At 39.7% G+C, this 24,088-nt stretch overlaps 1 protein-coding gene across 1 annotated transcript in view; it reads right to left on the reverse strand.

Annotated features, from left to right (window-relative positions):
* Window positions 1-6,066: 6,066 nt before the first annotated feature.
* The window catches only part of Con (leucine rich repeat protein connectin), a 123,103-nt gene continuing 105,081 nt past the window's right edge, over window positions 6,067-24,088 (reverse strand). The window contains exons 5-6 of the mRNA XM_072298347.1: window positions 18,121-18,349; window positions 6,067-14,693 (exon numbers count right to left, since the gene is read on the reverse strand). Of these exons, the coding sequence (XP_072154448.1) occupies window positions 14,456-14,693; window positions 18,121-18,349 (467 nt within the window). The 3' untranslated portion in view covers window positions 6,067-14,455. The remainder of the gene's footprint in view (window positions 14,694-18,120; window positions 18,350-24,088) is intronic.

The raw sequence follows: 24,088 nt of genomic DNA on the forward strand, positions 1-24,088 counted from the left end.
CATGGTTTGTGAAAGTTTTTTAAGAATCCTACAGGGTTAGAGAATGCAGAGACGGTTCTAATCATCAATTCAAGGAACAAGCATCCAGATTTGTCAAAATTGTCCCCGTTTATACCCACAGCAGTAGACTCTTTTTATGAAGTTATGCGAATTTTCAGGGCATAAATTCTGAGATTTAATATTCAATTCTGATGTAACCGGTGAAATCAGTTACCAGTCGTGCTTCTTGACCGTTCTGCATTTCATTAGGCATTCAAATGTAAGTAATTTACTTTCGTCAAATCACAGATACTTCTTGTAAATACTTGTTAACTACGTGAAACTTATAATCTCTTTTGTTCAAGTCAACTGATTTCCTTTTCCACTTCACCTGTGAATTTAAGTTCAGGGTCAAGTTGTTTGGACTGATGCTACCCTTTCCCGTTGACGATATTCAACTCGAGTTGAAGAAATTACTGTAACTTTAGATCCGGGCGCAAGCCAGCGAGAGACCCGAAGTGCGGGCGTCTCTACCGGTCCGATTCCGCTCTCAAAGCCTCTGCCGCACAGTGGATCGAAGCAATAGGTGAGGTCGGACAAAATTTGGAAACTTTAAACGCTTGTAACTCCGTTCATACAAACTTTTAAGGTTCTAAGAGTAAATCCATTGGTTTCCTCGAGAAATTTGCTTCTAGAAGCACCCCTTAGTATTTAAAATTTGACGGAATAAACGTCAAAATTTGCAGTTTCAGTAAAATATGTCACGTCCGACCTCTCCGATTGACCCGATCCACTGTGTGCCAGGAATAACTTTCGGCTTCTCCGGAAGGGAGGCCCGGAACTTCGCACTCACAGATAAGCGGAGCTGTCCACGCGGGAGTGTAATGCCTCGATCTGATCGGCAAAACAGATTTGCACGGTGTACTTGTATCTGTTAATATTTAGTGTAATCTCGAAGCATCCCTCATTGAAGGTAGCACGCTTTAATGCACTGATACAAATACTTGTGTTACTTTTGGTTTATGAAGGATTACTCTCATTCAATTTACCAAGATCAGCCTACAGATATTTCCAAATAGCAAAACTTCCACCCGTTCTATAAATTTTCATTTCAAAAAAGACAATGCGCTACTGTGAGTACGTCAAAAATAAAGCAGCCACTCTCCCTTTATCCAATTTATTAGAAATTGAACGCAAAAACCTAAATGATATCAGTAGCGTGGCGTGAAGGATCGATTGTCGATATTTCCCCATTTGAAGCTATGGTCAAGAATCGATTATTAGGGTGTCCACTGCGAACACCCTTGCCTATCGATCCTTTTTCATAGGTTTAAATGGCAGATCAATCGATACATCGCAAAGCACGCCACGCCACTGAATGATATGATTCCGATGAATACCCCTCAGGGGCGATAAGGCCTCCGGTTAATTAGAAATTGAACGCAAATAAATGATATCATCCCTCGGGGGCGATAAGGAGGTATATATATTACAGTTTCACGCTTCAAAAACTATAGAATTTTTTGTCGCTGAAAAGCCAAAAGTAAGGATGTGCATCAGCTCAAGGACATCTGAATGGCTGAATGTGGAAGAAAGTTCACAACTACGCAGAGGAACACTGGAGCGCAGTTTGCAGAGCGGGGCATCTTTGTCTGGGAAAATCTTAGTTAACGCACCAGTTCCCGATACCCATTTCAATATTCCTTCGCCCTTTGTTCGGGATGTTTTCCCCCGGAAACGGAAACAGCTCTTGTACCAGTGCATTCCTTAACCGAGTTCTCGTGAATAAAATTAATCTGTTGTCGAGGAATAAAAATAGCTCCGGGAGCAGAAGGGTGGTGCGGCATTGTCAAATATAAAAAGCTAACATCCAATTTTCGCACATGAGAGAGCTTGGAGCTAGCGTAAGGCAAGTATGAAATTTATCAATTATTATCTGTTTGCGCAACTAGATCATTTACGTCGAAGCGTCATTTATTCGAGAGGGTGACTTGACCCTCTAAAGTCATATTACTCGTCTTCAATGATAAAATCAAAATAGCTCAATGATGTACAAGTACCATTTGACTTCCCGGTGGTGTGCAGCGGCTGGTTTACGAAGATGTGGTGCGAAATGGACTTAGTTTTGCAATTAGGAAATATAAATTCTGGCTCATCCGAAAAAACACGTATGTGCATAAGGAAACTGATGGTAAAAATAAATTCTGGCTCATCCGAAAAAACACGTATGTGCATAAGGAAACTGATGGTTCATACGTTGTTTTTATACTGAGTCAGAATTTATAGTTATCCTGATTGCAAAATGTAGTCCAAATGGTGATGTCTAATTTGAGCGCTGATTTCTGAATGATAAAACGACGAGATTCCACCAGATCACACAAGATAGAGGCTTCAGAGCGAACGCATTGCCTTTACACTGATACTCAAAATGGAGAGAACTGAATGTATGTCTCTTCAGCTTATATGCAATGCACATCGGGTGCGATCGATGTATTTCGAATGTTACCCTTAGGTTGAATTATTTTTTTGGAAAATCAAAGTTTCAGTCTATGGATGATTCATCGAGAGATTTTCGTCCCAAAAATCATCTTCAAGTCTTAAAATTAAAGTCAAAACGACTGTTATCGACCGATAACCTGTTAACCATGGATATTCATGGAAATGGAGTGCAAAATAAAAACAGTGCCTTTGACTTGTTTGAAGATTTTGGAGCGCCGTTTTTTTTACTGCCTGTCAATGTTAAGCATTAACATTGGTATTTGGCAGTTATTGATAATGTCAGAAAACAAATTAAGTTTTATGGCAGTGCCATGCACTTAAAGTATGGAAATACATTCGATATGTAAGAAATAGATCGATTTCTAAAATTAAATAACCAAGACTGTCGACTAAGCTGCGCAATACGTGCGGGAATATGAACGCGGAAGCTAAAGAAAGGAATAACGCCAGGAAGCTAACTGCTTTCCGGCCGCCTCCGTACGGGTAGGTCTTGAGGTTACAATTAAAATCTCTGAACAGTAATTTATGCGTTAATGGTAATGATGTTAGCCCTGCTCCGACAAGCTGCGGGCAACCTGCCGCAAAAACATAAACACATACATATTAAAAACATCTTGTGCGACACTTGCTTTTCTTCGTCATGATTTTGATCAAGAATTACGGATACTGTAAGAATTTTTTTATAAAAAAAGAAATAAAAGGTGCAAACATTAAATATAATTGAAATGTATAATTGTTCCGAACGAAAGGAGACAGAAGATGAAGATGTGAAGTAAATCATTGATACGCAAGTATTACAGCTTAAACTCTTTCTGTATGTGTATTGAAATCGGTCAAACATTTGTTACAAATCCATTTTTTATGCTGCGATGCCTAAAATAAAACGACCGTCAGATTGGACGGTTCAAACACATTATAAACAAAAATGTATGTACTCGAACTCGTAATTTGCTTGTTGTATTCATCCATTTAACTGAGATGAAAAGCCTATACTTCTACGGGTGTTACACCCATGCACCACTCACAATTAGATATCAATCCATTACATTAATATGCGTAGAATTTTTTTTAACGGAATAATATAGTAGGTGTACTTTTGAGAATTTCAGCTTTTCAACAGCTCATTTTTGGTTAATTTTACTTTTATGCCGCACGGCAGAGAATGGGAAAAAATTTGCCGAACCCCCACCGATCACAAGCGTATTTTACTTTATTTCAAGGAAGGTTAGAAATGAAACCTCTGGTGACGCGTAACCAGTGTCGTTTTCTAACTTGCGAATCTATTGAAAAACATTCACCGTTATATGAAACTCTTTGGAGACAATATTTCAATTCGATTATAGGTCTTCAACTTTGACAAAGTAACAAACATATGCATATGATAAAATTATCATCTATGCCATTAGTAACGCAGTAGGAAAATGCGGACTGAATTTAATTGGTTGGTCGCTAGAAAAAGTTAAACTCTCAACAAGTTCAGTATGAATGCATGTGCCCCTAAGAAGACTCGCGCTAGATGAACTTCGAGGGTCATTCCAAAATAAAGTTTTCCTATTTAATTTCTCCACGAGTAGTGTGGTTAGAACAAATCAGTGAAGACGTGCTTCTAGGAACGTTTTCAGCTTCCTGGCGAGCTCTGGTTTTTTTTTAAATTTGGATCAGTGGTTGCCAAGATATTGAGGTATGCCCGCAGGCACTTCTTCACTCCGCGGGTTCAGCTTGGTCCAAACGAGCTGAAAAGCAACAGACGAGGTCTGTCCAAGAAAATCATAGATAATCTGGAAAACCAAGAAAATCAAGGAAAACGCGTATAATTGTGGCAACAGTGTTTTGGGATGTTCAAGGGGTTAATATTATTAGTTGAGCATTTGCCACGCGGTGAGACAATAGATTCTGAAAAATATTGCGAGGTACGGGAAAAATTTTGAACACGGATTAAGCATAAACGTCCGGGACTTTAGACGCACCAAGTTTTATTGCTGCATGATAACGCACGGCCACATGCTGCAGCAGATTCTCAATCTTTGCTAAATAAGTTAGGATGGGAAATTAGAGAGGGGTAAAGCTTACAAAAATCATTTACTTATAAGACCCCCAAATAGCCTAAAGCGGGACCTGGTTGATAATCACGTCATCAAAGGTGCTTTGATTTAAACAATTACAACCTCGTTCTGCTACGAAATAAAATCTCAAGTCGTAAATACACTGGAAAAAAAACACATTGGATCTAGAGTCCACACTCTTAAAAACATCGACAAGAAAAAATACTCTTGATTCAATCAGATTTAAGCTTAAATCAAGAACCAAGCCTCTTAATTTGAACGGATTTCCTTTTGATTTGAGCTTAAATCTGATTGAATCAAGAGTCCCTTTATCTCGTCAATGTTTTCAAGAGCCTGGACTCTAGATCCAATGTGTTTCTTTTTTCCAGTGTATGTCACAGGGAACGGGGCGGCAACCCCAGTAAAAAGCTGTCTGGATGCGCAGATCATTTGCATCCCTCAAATTACGGCTTGCCACGTTGAATACAGACGGCAAAACCCGAATGTTTGAACATAAGGAATCTCGGGAATAATGAGAGGATACGGCATCCGGTATCGGAGCCATAAGCTATGCGGACTCGATTGAAAATTCAAAGAAAATGCTCCAACGGCCTGCGGGCGGAGGGTGGATCTTTTGCATTCCTCTCATTTTCCCCGACAGAGGAGAGCCGAATGAAAATACGGGGAGAGAAAGAATATGAAATTATGATAAAAAGTCTAGAGCTATGATTGGGGCTAGTGAAGTACCCGACTTCACTTCCCACTAATTGAAGAGCACTCCGTCAAGAGCACGGGTCTCCCTGCCGCTCCTTCGGAGGAGGGTTTAATGGCTGCGCTTCACTATGGGACCTCCGATGCTTATTAAAAGGCGGGGGGAACCAGATAACATCCATTAGTTGAGCGCTCAAAAGACGCGAGGTATTACTATTATTAGCAGCTGCCGAATGTGAGCGCACTAATGAGGATTTAACTTAAAGCCTAATTACTAAAACAAAAAATCGTCTTCGTCCAAAAACGCCGTGTTTTGACGCAAATGATTCTTAAGAGGGGGATCGTCATGCAATTTCCGAGTCAATTAAGAGCCTCTGGAGGAGGTGCTTGTGTGTGCCACTGCATAGATGCGATGGCAGGGTCAAGTGAGTCATTCAACTACCCACTAAGAGGACAAAGCTAGTGTTCATTACTCTCCAACCAGTTCATTCGTGAGCCGCCGACTTGGGGATGAGATCAGTGCTCATCACCCTCCACGCAGCGCAGGTGATTCCATAAAATATAACTATTTTACCTATTAGTTGGGCACCATAGTGGCATCTAACTGATGTTTGTCTGGCTAGTAGGATTTTAAGTATGACAGAAGTTTTTGTTCAAAAGGCTAATGTTGTGGCGGCCCGCTATGGGTTTCCTGTAGGATTCTGAGTAGAAAAGTTTGGTGCCCGGACAACCCCTCTGTCCAATCTCACAGCTAGACCCATTTTCTATCGGGTCAAGGGGTAAATTGGGATTTTTCTCCAAAGAACTTGTAAAATAAAGAATCACACTACACCAGTTGATTGATGAATGTTAACAAGAGGGGAACTTTATTCGAAAGGATTGATTTTTTAAATATAAAAATATTTTACAAGGGCCAAATAAAATTTACAAATTCGAAAGAACATATAAAATAATAGAAAGAGCACAAAACAAGAGGAATGATGATGCGGAGAATACAGCGTACGAAGCCTATAGCAGAAATGCAGATATTCAAAGCAAATGTGCATCAAAACTGGGTTTATTGCTTTGAGCCATTCATGTATGTGGACCAAAGGAAAGAAGCTCGCTTTATTTACAGTACTTACATACAGTATCAAGTAATGAACTGACAGAAAGTGAAACCGTGATTGATACACGAAAATTACAGCATACAAAAAATAGGTGATTAAGTGAAATATATTGGCTACTTTTCTTGACTAGCTTCAATTTTGACCACAAAGCATTAGATTTCGTGGAGGTTACTATTAAGTAAACCGAACATTATTATCTTGACGGTTCCGCGTTTTACCCCAAAAAATTAATCCTACGAAATTCCTTACGTATTTCTGAATGCTGTCCTAACATAGAAAATTTTAGAATACATTCGTCATAGGATAAAAGCAATAAAAAGTACTTCTTTGATGATTTTGATTACGACAATATCATAAAAACACCATTTTGCTTGCATAAGGTTTAAAGAAGTCATGGTCTAAGAAACGAATTTAAAAGGTGTCCGAGTTGTCTCATTACAGAAAACAAGATAGAAGAAAACCAACGGGCGATTCCGTTTGTCTATTCGACAAGTTCAACTGAAGGTAAAAGTAAGCTATGTGATAAGTCCTGTGACGATCTAACAATAAAAACATCATTGCGTGGTCTATATCCCGTCGAATAATCTATTGAATATCGGCTAGCACAAGGTGTTTTCGACTTGTCGATTGATTGACCCGATGAAAGGTTTGCAACAGCGTTCTTGGGCGTTAGGTTAACACAGCCGACACATCAAATAGCTTCAGTCCATCTAAGTCTGATCTTGTCAACCGGACGAACATGTAACTTTAATAATCATCTTGCAGAAGAAAAGAGAAACATCGACAAAATTTAGGGAATAGAAAAAAGGATTGGACAAACGTAAAGGAAGAATAAAAAGCCTCGTTGAATAAGATGATATCAAACAAATTCTCCTTAAATGAAGGTTGTAGCGGTGAAACATCCTCCGAGAGAAACAAGTACCCGTGAGAGGGGGATATCGGCTAGATAAATTTAGTATGGAAGTGGGGATTTAGCATTTTTGTTAATCATAAGAGGGAATTTTCCCAAAAAATTGTGTTTATAAAAGATCTGGTTATATGCAGTCTTCTTAAAAAACACAAAGATAAGTCCGGCCTAAAAGTCTGGAGGCAGCTGATCACAGCTAAAATTCGCTTTTTTTGGATGTTACGTAAGTGTAAAATCATCCTAACGACCTTCATATATCAAAAACATTTCAATGATTTATCTTTCCATGGGTTTATTAATTCTCGGGTCCTTTTCTTACTGCAACAACTTTACCGAAGTAAATCAAAAATTATAGCGACTTTTCTGTATTTTTTCTTTTAATTTGGATGATGATGATTTCTGCCCCTGTTGCTCAACGATCGTTTTCAATGCAGCCTATTTCCTTAGAACGGCTAGAGAAATTGGTTCCAATCTACATAGTGGGATACGATGTGGCTACCTTGCTTATATTTCATGAATTTTTGACAGTTTTGAAAAGAAATTAATGAGCAGAGCATACTGTAACTACATTCATCATTAAAGTTAGGACAAATCCGTGTGGTTACACCATTTGGCACATGTGGTATCCATGTGTGTGTGAGTGTGAGTACAAAAAAAGAGCGAGCAATTCAGGCTTAAATGAGGTGGTAGCAGGAAAAATAAAAAAACTACGACAACCTTTGAAAACAGCCTCAGTCACTGCGAACACAGACGTCTACATTACTGTGTCGCACGTTGTGCCAGTTCTGCCTATGACTGCCTTTTTAATTTTTTTCTCTTTTTCTTCGTGTTTTCTTCATAGGTGGTCATTTTATTTACAAGTGCTCAGAATGGAGCCCGAAACACTTCGTTCGGGAGTCTAAATGCTCTCATATCACAAGATAAGTAATTTTAAAACGACTCATGGTATAAATACAAATTTAAACTATTACAAGTATTTGTAAGCTGCAATACATAAGCCTGACGAAAAGCTTGTGCGATGAACTGAAATACAAAGTTATTTGCTCAAAAGAGAAACATCGCAAGAAGAGTAACTGAAAAGGAGTAATATGTAGTTTGGAACATGATATGAATACTTGAAAAAACTGGTTCGTCGGCGCTTTTCCGGGAGGAATTCGTTGCAATTTATATTAAATCACGGGTAATTTTTGATGAATTATTATTGTTTTTACGTTACTTACCAGAAGATTTGCTTAAAAATAAATTTCCAAACTAGTATTGCACCAAAATCATACTTAAAAAATATTCCTCCTTCACATAACAAATACCACGAGGAAGATTCAAACCCTCCTAATGATAGAAACTCTCTTCAGAATAGCTTATCTCGTACGCTAGCATCTTCTGCGACCAATTATTGAGAGAATAGACAAAGCTATAGACAAAGAAGACAAAAGGGATACGGAGGGATCCTGTCGGTGGAAGCGGGTGGTTGGAATAGACATAGGAGGTAAGTAGTAGACTAAATAACGGCAACCCACGCACGGTTCGTTTGAGTAAAAGTTATATGAAATTTTCTATCACTCAAAAAGTCTTTTCGGATTCGAAAAGTAGAGTGAAAATGGAGTATTTCTAGCTAAAAATGAAAATAGGTTGTTCGAGCTCCTGGAGAAATATATCGATTTTTATGTTTTTTAGGGCTTATTACAGGCTGTTACGAAAATTGACTCAAAATTGCTCAAATTTTCTGTTTTAATTTCTAAACTAAGATAGCTATTGAAATGATCTTGGTGTCATTTTAAAGCTGGTGTAATTTGCCATCGATTGAAAGGTCTACAAGCTAATTTGGTCAAAAATTGACAAAGTTATGATAGCTTGAATAAAGTTGGTATCCATAATAAGCTTACTTGTCTTCCTTACCGAGTAAGGCTCTGTTTCTTCTTTTTTTCCCTTCAAGACCAAAAACACTAGAGTCAATCTGTAAAACGTAATGCATTTGTAGTACTCTCAGGTCTGTAACGAGCGTTAGATTTTTAAATTTGACCCATTAGTTCCGGAGAAAATCAATTTTTGGTTCCTGTTGCGTTCTGCTTACAATCAGCTATTGACGTCCGGGCCAAGACGCACCTCTCAACCTCAAAAACCACCCCTCTGCGTTTTGCCTTTTTGTGCTGGGTTAAGATTGCCACCTGTATTGAGACAGAAGGTCCCTTTATTGGTTCATCTTTTGTTTTTTCCTTTAATTTTTCTTTTTTTTCATCTTTTCGTATCGTTTTTTTTTTTTTTTTTTTTTTTTTTTTTTTTTTTTTTTTTTTTTTTTTAAATGAAGCGATTTATAACTTCCAGCAAGTTTAAGAACTCTATCTATCGAATGCCGATGTCGATTTCTTCCGAGCTAAACTTGGGGCTACGGCTCTGCAGTCTGCATTGTTGTTATCATGATCGCGTTAATCTGATAAGCTTACTATCTTATTGCAAGCACCTGCATAGGTGTGCAGTGCTGCTAATCACACGATCAACAACTTAACATTATCAATAACGTAAACAAACATTGGATTCAGTTTGCTGTCCACTGCACTACTGCATGGTGTTTAGGCAAGTTCTTCTCGATTTTTTTTGGAATTGCAGTGTTTAAAATGGGGTTCAACCGACGTAGGACACATGATGAAAACAGATATTGTGTGTGTTTGTTGTGTTTTGGAAAGGGAAAGATGATTAATTTGACAGAAAATCTACAGACCAAAATAAAGGAGTCAGTGCCGACTTATAATCCGCGTAATAAGTTCTTACCGGGGGTGGTTTGCACGACGTGCAAAAGGAAAATTTACCGTGGTGACATTATAAAGGAGCATCCAAATTTTTCCTCACTTAATTGCAAAAAGGAAACTTCTCAAAGCAATGGTGCTCAGTGTGCTTGTAACTTGTGTGAGATAGCAAGCGCAAATTTTGCGAAAAAAGGAAGTGCGATACAACTGAAACCCATTATTTTTGCGACTTCGAAAGGTGATGAGGTTACACCTGGTCGTCACTGTCGTCGTCGGACAAAGAAACCAGCCCCTGAAAAACGTTGTCGTAGTTGCTTCAACATACTGCACCCAGGTATTAGACACCAATGCAATACGACTGCTCTTGTGAAAAACTTCACTTCATTGGTGGCAGGGTCTTCTTTATCATTAAAAAAGAAGGAACAAATGATTTCTTCAGCGGTGAAAAATTTGATCACTGAAAAAAAGAATATATTAGGTAATAATGTAAATTCTTTTTCTCAATTAAGGGGAAAACCCCTCAAAATATATGTAAATCAACGTAAAAAAACAATAAAGAGTTAGATAAATATTTGTTAACGATAGATGATTTTCAGAAAATCAAAGTTGCACTTAATCTCAGTGCAAACACGCTTTTTCGTTTTGCTGGAGCTATTCGTGCTGGTACGAAAAACAGAAATATCATTGAACCACACTTAAAAAAGAATATTGAACGCAATACCCACAATTTAGACACTTTTTTTGACGTCGAAACAGTTGAATTTTCAAATCTGAAATCAAATGTTGAAACAAAATGTAATGAACCATTCGTTTTCTGCAATGATGTTGACCGATTAATAGAATTTATTAAGGCGAGACGAAATATTTCAAATGTGCACATAAAGTTTGGGATTGATGGAGGCCAGGGGTTTCTTAAAGTTTGTCTGTCCGTACAGTCTGAAGAAGATGATAAAAACAGCTCAAAAGAAGAAAAAAAACAAGCAACATATAATGAAGGGATGCTGTCTAAACAATTTGTTGATTCCGGTGTAAAAAAACTCTTCATTCTAGGCATTACACCTAATGTGCAAGAGAATTATCCAAATACTGCAATTTTATGGTCGAAGTTATCCTTGAGTAGTGTAAATGGATCAATCGCAACTGACCTCAAACTTGCGAATATTATCGTAGGATTAATGTCTCATTCTAGTTGCCACCCGTGTACATGGTGCGATGCACCTAAAACCACCCTCGAACAATTAGGTACCTATAGAACAGTAGGTTCTTGTATGCAAAACTTTTCAGACTGGCTCAAATCAGGAGGGGACAAAAAAAACGCGCAGAATTTTAACAACTGTGTAAATCCTTGTCTACTGACGACGGACATAGACAAACTTATACTAGAACTAATTCCACCACCAGAGCTACATTTACTACTTGGTGTTACCAACACTGTGTACGACCATATGCACAGAGAATATCAAAAAGATGCAGTGAATTGGGCACGTTTATGCAACGTGCAACGGCAGATGACTCACGGATCTGCCGAATTTAATGGTAATTCATGTAAATCCTTACTTAACAAAGTAGACTTCTTGAGGAGAGATTCTCCATATTGTTTAAAATACGTCCAAGTATTTCAAGATTTTAAGAAAGTTGTTGACAGCTGTTTCACACGTACTTTAAAAGAAACCTTTGTAGAAGACATAGAGCGATTTAAAGACAGCTATCTAAAATTAGGCGTATCCGTGACTCCTAAGGTGCACGCGGTTTTTTTTCATGTCCGCGATTTTTGTCAAAGAATGGGACAGGGCTTGGGATTGTATAGTGAACAAGCTTCAGAGTCCGTTCACCACGACTTTAATCTTATTTGGCTTAAATATAAGGTCCCAAAAACCAACTCAAACTACAACACACAATTACTCCGTGCTGTTTGTGAATACAACTCTTTGCACATCTAAGCTCGTATCTTCTGCTGTATCTACTATTAAGGATGCTGTGCCCACTGGCAGTTCCGGCGTGTCAGCCTCACGTTAGCGTGGTGACTTTTTTGGTGAACCGTCCCGCTTTTGCGTTGCATTAAATTATTAGAAGGATCCACAGTAATTTATGGGACTAAATTCACATGCACAGACTCTACTGGGGCGTTGTGGATGGACTGAGTCCTGATTTTCTATTTGGGTGCCTCCTAGCCTGCAGGGGGCGGTAGATTTCCATCCTTTATCATTTTCCATCTTTGCATGAGGGGGGAACAAGTCGGGGCCCGCCCGCAATTTATTGCGGGGGCTTACCCTGACCCCCGCTTCATGTAAGTTTTGATAAGGTCTGGCAGGGTCGTCTGGAGTGACTAGAAATACGGTCGCGTAGTCTAGTCAATTCCGGTGACGTTGCCTAGCCTGGGGGGATAAACGGCGTCAGGTTTGGGGAGCCAGATCGGTCGTTTGGGTAGTTGATTGCGTATAGCCGAATTCCTTTAGGAATCCCCAGACACACTATATAAAGTCTGACACACTTCCAAAAAAAAAAAAAAAAAAAAAAAAATCCACTATTAAGTCTACTATTGCATTTACTGTACCACTAAGATTGCTATCAGATAGACACAAGAGATTTCTCTGTATGAACTGATTGAAGGCTTATTTGCTCTGGTTTCTCAGCCTGTTAATTTTGTGCTTGAATTTCATTTTTTGTTTACTTTTATTCTCTATTTTGACTCCTTTTTTATGGATGATTCTTTTATATGTTGCTGTTTCTTGCGCGATCAGAGAATGTTAAATTCTTTTAGCAAGTTATATCTACTGTACTTTTGAAAATTAAAGTAAATATTATATTCCTACATTTATAAGTTGATTTCATTTTAATTTACCAGTATTCCCGTTTTTTACAGACACAATCCATCCAAATTTCTTTTACAGGATAAGTTCTTTATATATAAATTATATTAAAACAAGAAAGATAATATGCACCGCCTATAGAATTAAATAGGGTCTTTCAAATCATGTACTTGGTCTCCTCGCCAGTGGCGCGTCTTGGCCCGGACGTCAATAGCTGATTGTAAGCAGAACGCAACAGGAACCAAAAATTGATTTTCTCCGGAACTAATGGGTCAAATTTAAAAATCTAACGCTCGTTACAGACCTGCGGGCTGATTGTTGAAATTGATAGACACATCTATAGACAAAAACTACAAAAGGGATATGGAGGAATCCTATTGGTGGAAGCCGGTGGTTCTTATAGACTAAGGGAGGAAATGATGGACTAGCTAAAGGGTCTCTCTTGAGTTCACGTTAGTTAGTATATTACCTACCTCCTTTGTCCATTGCAATCATTCCCTTCCACCAATAGGATCCCTCCATAATCCTTTTTGTCTTCTTTGTCTATAGCTTTGTCTATCAATTTCAACAATCAGCCCGCTGAGAGTACTACAAATGCATTACTTTTTACAGATTGACTCTAGTGTTTTTAGTCTTGAAGGAAAAAAAGAAGAAACAGAGCCTTACTCGGTAAGGAAGACAAGTAAGCTTATTATGGATACCAACTTTATTCAAGCTATCATAACTTTGTCAATTTGTGACCAAATTAGCTTATAGACCACTCAATCGATGGCAAATTACACCAGCTTTAAAATGACACCAAGATCACTTCAATAGCTATCTTAGTTTAGAAATTAAAACAGAAAATTTTAGCAATTTTGAGTCAATTTTCGTAACAGCCTCTAATAAGCCCTAAAAAACATAAAAATCGATATATTTCTCCAGGAGCTCGAACAACCTATTTTCATTTTTAGCTAGAAATACTCTATTTTCACTCTACTTTTCGAATCCGAAAAGACTTTTTGAGTGATAGAAAATTTCATATAACTTTTACTCAAACAAACCGTGCACGAGAAACCCTATAGTTCGTCGATCATTTTCTCCCTGAGTCTAAAGGAACCACCCATTTCAGCCAAGAGGATCGCTCTATGCATGCCTATATCTTCTTTGTCTGTCAATGTCAATAATTTAGCAGTGGCGTGGCGTGCTTTGCGATCTATCGATATTTCCCCATTTGAAGCTGTGGTAAAGAATCGATTATTTAGGTGTTCGCTGCGAACACCCTGTTTATCGATACTTTTCCATGGATTTAAATGACCGATCAATCGATAAATCGCAAAGCACGCCACGCCACTGATAATTAGCCCACAGGTAAGGAAACGCATAGTTGTTGCATTAAAGTTACTGGAACTTCAGGCATGAAGGAAGACGTTTCGATGACCGCCACTTAAACCCCAAACGAGTTTTAAGTTTCGAGAACGTGAGTGTGACGTTTCAACGTCATGTTACGATCCCGCGAGCGGCGGTCCATCCGTGTTGACTGTTTCGGTGACGTCACGACGACGGCGCGAGAGCCAGGAACTTCCATCAGCGAGAGGCTTGGACGAAAAAATTCCATTGGATGGCGTTGGGCGTGGAGTCCGAGCCTGGGCGACTTCAAAATGCACGGCACGGCAAGTTACCTGCACGTGAGAAGAGCGACGAGCAACACAATCGGGAAACGCACGGCGAGACGGGAGGCCGCCCCCGTGCTGGGCTGGAGCCCGGAGTTGAGGAGGGTGTTGCTGACGTCGTCGGCGTTCTTGTTCAAGTAGCTCGGGCACGGCAACTGGTTCTCCGGGAAATCGATCACCGGTTTCTTGTTGACGACCCAACCCTCGTCCTCGCTCTCGTCGTAGTCGTCGGTTAACTGCTCCCTGAAACACGACAAAAATCCATCCGGTAAATAAGACCCATGACCCTGAACCACGACTACGGACTAATTGTTCCGAGCCAAAATCGCTGTTTCTGGACCTCCATTTATGCTCCTATACCTTTGTTTTTCCTTTTGATTTCGAGGAGAAAGTCCTCTAAAAGACCACAACTGCTGACTCATTGTTCTGAATCAAAATCGAGGTTTCTACAACTCATTTTTGTTCCTTTACCTTAAATTATTTTTCCTACTTGATTTTAAAAAGTTCGACAAAACTGTACCAGCTTGGTTGATCGAAATAGCTTATGACATTCTTTTAGAAAATCTAGATTTGAGCACGTAGGTATAATGACGGCTCCATTACAAGCGCCAAAAGATTATTAAATCTATTTAAATTTACAAAAGCATACATGATCCAAACTCCGATTCGAACGGCGACCAGAAAACGTTATCGCAAACATAACGGAGTCGCCAGCGGGACATATTTTACGCAACTCGTTGGAAGCGTCTGCAACTTTATTTTGATCTCCTGGAAGATCTACACTTTAACAAACAACGATCCCGAAGATCTAGTCGTTCTTAGAGACGACTCTCTCTTTCCCTTATCCCTCCTACTAAAGGGTGAAGAGATTAAAGCTTTCTTTGAACGAATTGGGTCGGACATTAATCCTGAATAGAGCCAAATTGAGCGTTCCAATACAAAGATGAAGTTTCTTGGGTACACCCTAAACGATGGGATCCCAACTAAAACCCATGATGATTGGTTAACAGCTTTAGTTTTTCCTGAATTTCCTGATGAGTCCTTTGAAGATGTACAAAGCCCGGGCTCTTGGACTCGATTATGCCAGCATGTGCTTTGATGGAAAATTTGCCAAGATATGTTACCAAATAATCACAGCAACGCTGACTAATTATTCTGAGCCAAAATCGCTGTTTCTGGAGCTCCATTTTTGTTCCTGCATCTTTGTTTCTGCCCCGGACTTCGCGAAGAGAATTCTCTAATTGAAACCGAGAATTTCCTTTTTTCCCTCCTCATTCTCCCAGGAAAAATTAGATGGCTCTCCGAAATCGTGAAAAACCTGTCCCTGCGCTTGTTCTGAAATTGTTAGAGTTTTAATTTATTAAAAGTAGCGAGTGCACTCCTGCCAAATGGTGAATTGCGGGAACAAGGCAGGAAATAAAGAGAAGCGATCTGCCGGAGGAGCTCTCGCAGAATCGCTATCGGTGGCGGTTGGGTGTCACAGAGCGATTATTTGTTATAAGAGTGATTTGTTACTTAGCAGTTAGCAAGCGCGCTTAGTTCTCAAGGATTTATATCGGATTTTGGTGAACAATTTAGACCCCTAAAAACCCCGTTCAAATTTGCGGTATTTGAGTTCTGGTGAAAGGGCACATCGGCGAGAAAGCTTAGATGGAGTCCGAAAAATCCCTTTTGCCGCAGCCAAGATCTCATTGGGTCAAATAAGCTTGTTACGAAATCGTATAGTGATGCTTGATTCTTGTATATTGAGTAAGAATAATGAGATCTGTCCACAAGGCAACATCCTGCGCTCAATATTAACCGAAATATCGCGCTTTGACAAATTTGGCTTAAGACGTCATCCACCGCGGTAGGGACACCCTTGCTTTCCATCAATGTGAGAGAGACAAAAATTTTTACTGGTTACTCATCGCGAAACTCGGATGAAGGCAAGGTGGAAGAAAAACCAATGGTGTCAAGTCGGCGGAGAATGACGGCTTGGGCCGATTTCTTCAAAGTGCGTTATCTCTGTGGAAACTGAACGCAGAAAGTTGTTCATCGGACGGATGTTGTCATTTTCAGCTAGTCTTCAAGAATCAAGCATCAAAACGCGATTCTGTGACCAGCCCAACTGACTCATTGCGCATTTCTCGGCCGTAATCCACGGTCCTTGCCCCCCTATCAATGCACGGATTCACAAAGAATAAATGGACTTCATTTTGCAATTAGGAACTATAAACTCTGGCTCATCCGAAAAAACACGTATGTGCATAAGGAAACTGATGGTTCATACGTAGTTTTTATACTGAGTCAGAATTTATAGTTCCTAATTGCAAAATGTAGTCCAAATCGCGGCAGACGACCATGCGATTAAGCCGCGACGAGGGAAAGCTGGGGAAATTCCCCGAGCCCTCCTCCGGAGCTAGGAAAGTTCCGCAGACCCCCTTTAGTGAAAAGTCCCACAGTCCCCCATTGGTGGGGAGTCTTTTATTACCCCCCAGACCCCCTTGTATGAGGGGCCCTTCTAACGCCGCTCACGAAGACTCCCTAGTTCCATCTATGGCCCATAGTATGCACTGAGACCTGTACCCGCCAAAAACCATTTACCAATTTTGAATGTAATTTTGAACATCAATGCTGTTCTCACAATCAAACCGAATTTCTTTGATTCGGGGTTTAATCCTCTGGCTGAATTAAACTCTGAAAAGCAAATCGAGAAATAATTTTCGATGAGGAATTGAGATTTCAATTCTTTGAATGATATTTACCTGAAGAAGTAAGGTTCAAAAGTTTCTGTAATTTGCAATGAATTGATGCTTATAATTTAGAGATGCTGGTATAATTCCAAACCAAAATTAAAAAATGCACTTATTTCATTGGTACCTATTGTATTTTACTGATTTGCCAATTCTGTTTCACAAGTGTAACTGAGGAGGTTGAAAATAACCACGCGTGGTTGAAAAGGCAATCTGAGCCGTACGAAGAACTCGCTAAGAAGTGGGAGGGCACTTTCTTACTACGGCATAACAATTTACAAGAAAATTGCAAAACAATAAGAAACTACATCGACTCTTATCCTGCCCTCAAAAGAAGCTACGGCCATCACTTGGTAAGATAATACTTTAATTTTTCAGTAACAGCAGTACCATTCTGCTAATAAAGGTGGAAGTGTTGGAAAAGAATGTATCCAAGGATGGGTGGGTTTGAAACCATGTTTTATTTTGAGAAGAAACCGTTACGATGGGGAAAATTTTGAAAAATGGATGTGTTCATCATCGAATTCGCAATGTAGGAACTTCCCTCATACGGTCGCACAGTCGAATTGAACTGATCAAGGAGTAGCGTTCCGAAACATATCAAAATAATCACTGTGAAACAGGTAATTTGGTGGTCTCTCCGCGGGAGATTGAGCCACTTGAAAAATGGGACATACATGTTTCTTCGAGTAAAAACTAGTGTAGATTCCGAATATCATATGAGTTTTCCCAGGGAAAAAATCTTAAAATTGAGGTTTTGGCCAGGTCATTTGGTCAAATACCACAGTGTGCGGCGAGCCATTCCGACCAGACTAGGCAAGCCCGACCTTTCCTCTCGCGGGTATGCAAAGGCGTCGGTATGAACATACCACCAAAAAAACCCCAGACTGCCAGGAATTCTGTGAGGTTAAAATATTGTGAAAGTAGATGCTTACGGGTATTTCGAGGAGGCTGAGTGATGAGCTTTCCGGTCGTGGACGGGGAGGGTGGATTGGTGGGCCGGTTTTTCGGGGCTGTCCAGCCCGTTGTCTTCGGCCTGATGGTCGAGCTCGTCGAGCAGCGCGCACTCCAGCTCCTCGAGCGTCGTTCGAATGTGCTCGTTCGGCGTCTCGTTCAGCAGCGACTGCACCCACGAGAGCCGGCAGTCGCACACGAAACGGTTTCCTGCACATGACCAAAAAAAACACAAATTGTAAACCTTGTGTAGTGAACAGATGCTGATATTAAGCGAATTTTATTTAGAGGTTCGGTACTACTTTCGTGCCCGAATCTCCGAGTCGTCATTTTATTTGAGTTCGGAACTTCCGATTTGCGATGTTGGTGCGTGATTTTGGTACCACCTCGCCACCGGTAAAAAAAACCTCTTGGACCAATGCCGCGGTGCGTTGACTTTAGAGTGCAGTTTCTTGTCGCCGGATTTAAGAGTCTTGAGCTCTTGTTTCAAGCGGATTGTGCATTGATTCAATTCAAAATCCGCTTGAAACAATCCGGTGACAAGAAACTGCAACGGATCTGATTGGTCGAATCTGGTAACGACGGTGTCCAATGGTGTTGGTGATTGATGTAACAAACCGGGACCGAACTTGCCGAAGAGGTTCGGACCTTTTAATAAAATTCGTTTAAATTGTTTCCGGTAATTTTAAAGATGGATTGGGGGGGGGGGGGGGGTCACGTCACATTCGGATAAGATGGAAAGACAACTCTTGCCTGGAGTTAAATTTTACATAAAATCAAATCAATAAATTAGTGATTGAAATCATTGTGAAATTCCCGAAAGTCGATGTCTGTAGCTGTAAAAGTAGCGCCATTTATGTGGAAGATTTAGTTTTGGAAATACAAGGTAATAAAAACTGTATCAAAAGATTAGTTAATTCTAGATCTGGTAAACAAAATTTAAAAAACAATCGTTCCTCACTAGCTTGCGGTAAAATGTTTCGATAAGAAAAAAACCGCTGAAAAACGAATTTTTTCGAAATTTTCTTTGACGCCTTGTGGCGTCCCCCCCACTCTCCAGGAAGTTTCTAAATTCTAGATCTGACTACCATCAAGCTAGTTTCGGTGCGATAAAATAATCTGGGTAGTTCGACGATTTTGATCCCCTCCTCTCCTGTAGAAATGAGGAAAGAGGGTGGAAAGTGCGTTGGAAGGGACATTCGATTCGACAGTGAAATATCAATCTTTTCAGATGGCAACAGTGCTGGGGGAAACTGGAGAGAATCTCACTTGAGACCCATTAATTTCGATTAAGGTAAGGATGCACCCTAAGCTGAGACGTGAGACTAGAGGTCAAAACAGCCGCGCTGCCACCTAAAGTAAACTAAAGTTTAGGAAAAAGAAAAAAATTATGATACTCCTGTCACTTTTTGGACGATTTACAGCTGCGTAAAAAAGCAGAAACCAAGTGCTTTTAGTTTTTAAAATACGGTGAAAACATTACAATGAGTGGTGACGCGACATAGTGTAACTTCTGATGCGAGTTAGTATATTCCGAGATTTCAGATTCAAGCTGACACCCAATTTAAGGGCCTAAGATGATTTCCTTCGGAAAAATCCAACAATTTTCAATCCCTTTTAATAAATTATTCGAACTTATTTGAATCTATTGATATTCACTAGGGAAGCATTTCTCATTTCCCTTTAATTACATTCAATGTTATTATATCCGTTGCGGAGTGAGAAGTGATTTACTCGTCGGTTCGGTTAGCTGGTCAATTTTATTTTTCTTTCCGCTTTAATTGTTGCAGACGACACGGACCACGTAGGACCGGCAACAGTTGTGAGTCGTATTGTATAAAGGGCCTGTTTATTCAAGATTGCGCACTTTCTTGGCAAAAGGCAAGCTGCGCGAGAGTAAATGATAAAAGAAACGTAAATAGTTTTGACTCGGGCACATACTTCGCTTCAGCAAGAAAGACTATAAAAATTACCGTTGTCTTACTGACAATGTTACAAGGATGACAAACGAGGACGAGAAAAGAAAAGGGGGAAAAAACGCTAAGATGTGACCCGAACTGTATATAACAAGGTGGAGAAATGGTGCTGGGTTTAGACCATTTCGGGGGGAAAATGTTTTGGCACTTCTTGGCTTTGGTTTCCCCGCGAAATGGTGTGGACCCAGAACCATTTCTTCACCTTGTTATGAACGAAGACGCTAACATCGATCGAAACTGGTCAACTCAATGATTGGAGAAAAATGCATGAATTCGAGAGGTTTGTAAATTGAGTAACTAAACCAACTCCCGACAAAACCACGATCATCTCAGATTCTTAGGTATATTTTTGGTTACCAGTTGCATCGAATCATATTCTTTGACCGGACAAATTCACTATTTAGAGCTAACTCTTCTAATCTGAAGCACGGAGAGGAGTGGCCTCAACTTTTGAGAAAAAGAATCAAAATCCATTCATTTTTTAAGTGTCTAAATCGAACAGTTCACAGGAATTTCTTCGACGAGATGAATTTCTTGTGGTATACCTATTTAGATATTGATGAAGAAAATGAATGAAGATATACCATGAAGAGTATCACAAGAAGCAGGTTCGTGAAAATAATCTCCTTCAGGAATGCTCCGGCCAGCTCAGTATCCTAACCCGGGATTCTTTCAGGTGGGATTTAACATCCATTGCAACGAAACTAAAGCGGCATGCATGTTTCAAGGGCATACCAATCATGGTTCTAAATGGTTTGCTTTATTTTTCAGAAAGTATTGAAGACGTCTCATCAACTGACAGGGTGAACATCTCCCTCCTCGGGTAAGCAACCAATATAACAAATATTTTAGTTTATAATCGGTGAAAGATATATTAATAAGGAAACTTTTACCTCATAAACGTACAAAACAATACGTACCCCGAGTTAACATAACATACACCGAGGAAGTTCCATAATTTTACCGAGATTTCTTGGTAAAATTACCAATTCCATAAATAGTAATTTTACCAAGAAAATACTGGGATCAAATTGAGCCCTGAATTCTTGGTAATTTTACCCTTTTCTTAGTAAATACACCGAGATTTTTTTTCAGTGTAAACTGCCCGGGAACTAACTGATCAATTTTCGGTTTTAGCCACCGCAGCCGCGGGAACCAACTGTTAGGCTTCTTTTACGGGCTGCCAGTTATTCTTGGAGACGGGAACCAACTGCCATACTCCCGAAGAGAAGACAAAACTAGACGACAAAGAAGAGAGGAGACATTCATCTTGCGGCGTTCGTCCATTCGTAAAACTTATGAAAAAGAGGGGAGCTCTCAATGCGCGTAAGAGCCTTCGGTCCCATGTGACCTCGACTTCGGCCGTTTCTTGCGCTACTCTCGTTCAATTTGGTCGTAATGCTTTCGACTTTCCCTCACTTTATCGCTCCGAAAACCTGGGTAACTGGATGAAGAATCGGCACGTGCAGTTGAGAACAGTTGGACGGAAAGTGAGAAGGCTCGAAATCCGTTTCCTGGGGATGCGTCCCAAGATGCACGTTAGCTTCCGAAATACGTTGTTCCGATGGGGTTATAACGATATGTTCCCTTCAACTTCGATCTTCAGGAATGGATTATGTGATATGTATTCCCTAGACTGTGTGTGTGTTTTCGAGCGAGGATTTTCGAAACAATGAAAGTCTTGATTTTATCGGTTATTCTATGAATTCACCGACTAGTTTTTTTTGTAAGTATTACCTATCATGCATGCATAAAATTAAAGATAGATTGTTTACTCCATTAAAATTAACAGCCGAAAAACCTGGTTTCGACCGGTTTTAGGCCGCCATTTTGAAATGAAGCAATGATTTTGAAAATCCAATGCCGAATTCGTTTTTCCTGACCCAAAAACCCCCGGATACCAAATTCCAAGTCGAATCTTTGATAAAACTTGGAATACCGATTTTCGACCGGTTTTAAGCTGTCATTTTGTTTCAATGATAATTAGAGACTTTCGGTTTCCGCTAAAAGCTTTCTTTCATTATGCCCTTTTGAATGACGGGTCACAAGATGGGGGTTGCCATTTGATAAAAACCCCCTTGCTCACCCCAAAATTTTGACCCCCTCAAACGAAAGTTTCTTTTGGTCTAGAAACTTACCACGAAGCTCGATTCTCTAACTTCATGCCGTTCAAAAAATATCCGGCCGTCTTCAGACTTTTGCCCCACCCATATAAGGAAGCGGGAAGACAGGAATGATAATCCTCCGGACGTTGGACTAGAGGATAGGATTTTGGAGCTGGCGGTGACAATGGAGGATTTAACGATTAAAATAGGTGTGGTACGCAAGAAAAATATGATTTCGGCCCTATTGATAAAAACAACAGACCCTTGGAAATTTACCCTGAAGAATTAACATCGCATACATTAAAAATTTCCACTTCCGAAGCCCTGGCTTTCATTGCGCACTTGGGATTATTAAGTACTCGATGTCAAATATCCGATTAATGATGAATTTTGACAGCTAAACTTATACCTCAGCAGAGTTATAGATGTGATTTTTCACACAATTGTGAATAGCTTAATCAATGGTAGTTGCAAAGAGGCTCCCATAAGTAATGACCTCCAAATTTTCTGTTTTTACCCCATGCACCCTAAAAACATTTCGAAGTTTTCTGGACTAGCCTGTCGCAATACTTATCAATTGCAGCACCTGCTTTGAGACAATTAACACATTCTATTCAGCATGATTGGAACCTTGCTGATTCTATTTTTATTCATCAACATTATATTTCGCTCTTCGTGGGGATTTCTTTTTCAGTACTAGATGAAAACTGGCTGTCCATGCGATTTATGGAGACGATGAGCCATTATATAACCCTGATAGACGACTCGAGCTTGCGGTCTGGTCTCCTTGGAGAAATCGCGATGCTGGTCGCGAAATATCGAGTAAGTAGCAATTTTAATATTTAGAATTAAGTAATGTTGAGTTTTTACTCTTATCCATCGTTAATAGTTTAATCAATGGTAATTGCAAAAAAGCTCCCATAAGTAATGACCTTCAAATTTTCTGTTTTTTACCCCATGCACCCTAAAAACATTTCAAAGTTTTCTGGACTAGCCTGTCGCATTACCTACACATTCTATTACAATTAACACATTCTATTCAGCATGATGGGAAACTTGCTGATTCTATTTTTATTCATCAACATTTTATTTCGCCCTTCATGGGGATTTCTTTTCCAGTGCTCGACGAGAATTTTCGCTCTACCCGCTTCATGGAGGTATTGAACCACTACGTAGGTTTAATCTCGGATCCGGTACTAAGAACGGCGTTGCTAGCGGAAATCGCGACGCTAGTAGCAAAATACAGAGTAAGTAGCAATTATAATATTTAAAATTGAGTATTGCTGAGTTTTTACACTTATCCATCGAGATATTACACAGGATATTCAAAGAATCTACTCCTCCTTTTGCCAGCTTTTAAAGAATAGACCTCTACACACGGTATGAAATAAAGCACAATGCAGCATGATTCCTCTTCAAGATGTTTCTAGGAAAACAAATCACAAAATAGGAAGTCTGGAAATTGACTCCTTGAGAAGATCTCAGTGTTTACAGTATGGGCATCAGTTAAATGATGAAAAAACAAATGATATGCCATGTGTATGTCTAACTTCAATTTCATCATGGTTGAAAATACTTGTTAATCTTTTATAATTTGAACTTCCAGTTGTATAAATCGTTAACTATGTAAGATTTTAAAGAAACCAAATGTGACTTTTTCTTCTTGTTTAGATCTTGTCTAGGCCTAGACGAGAGCCAATGGGGAGCTTTGATTTAGAAAATCAAGGCTCTCCATTGGCTTTCGCGTTTCACTCGCGGCGATTAATCCCCGTGTGCATCTAGGCCTTCAAATCGGTTATAGAAGCATGTCTGGAGGAACTTACATTTTCACCCTGCCCGAGGGTGAATTTCAACGGCAATGTACAATC

Source organism: Bemisia tabaci, chromosome 3 (genome assembly GCF_918797505.1).
Source record: "Bemisia tabaci chromosome 3, PGI_BMITA_v3".
In the NCBI taxonomy this organism is placed as follows: Eukaryota; Metazoa; Arthropoda; class Insecta; order Hemiptera; family Aleyrodidae; genus Bemisia; species Bemisia tabaci.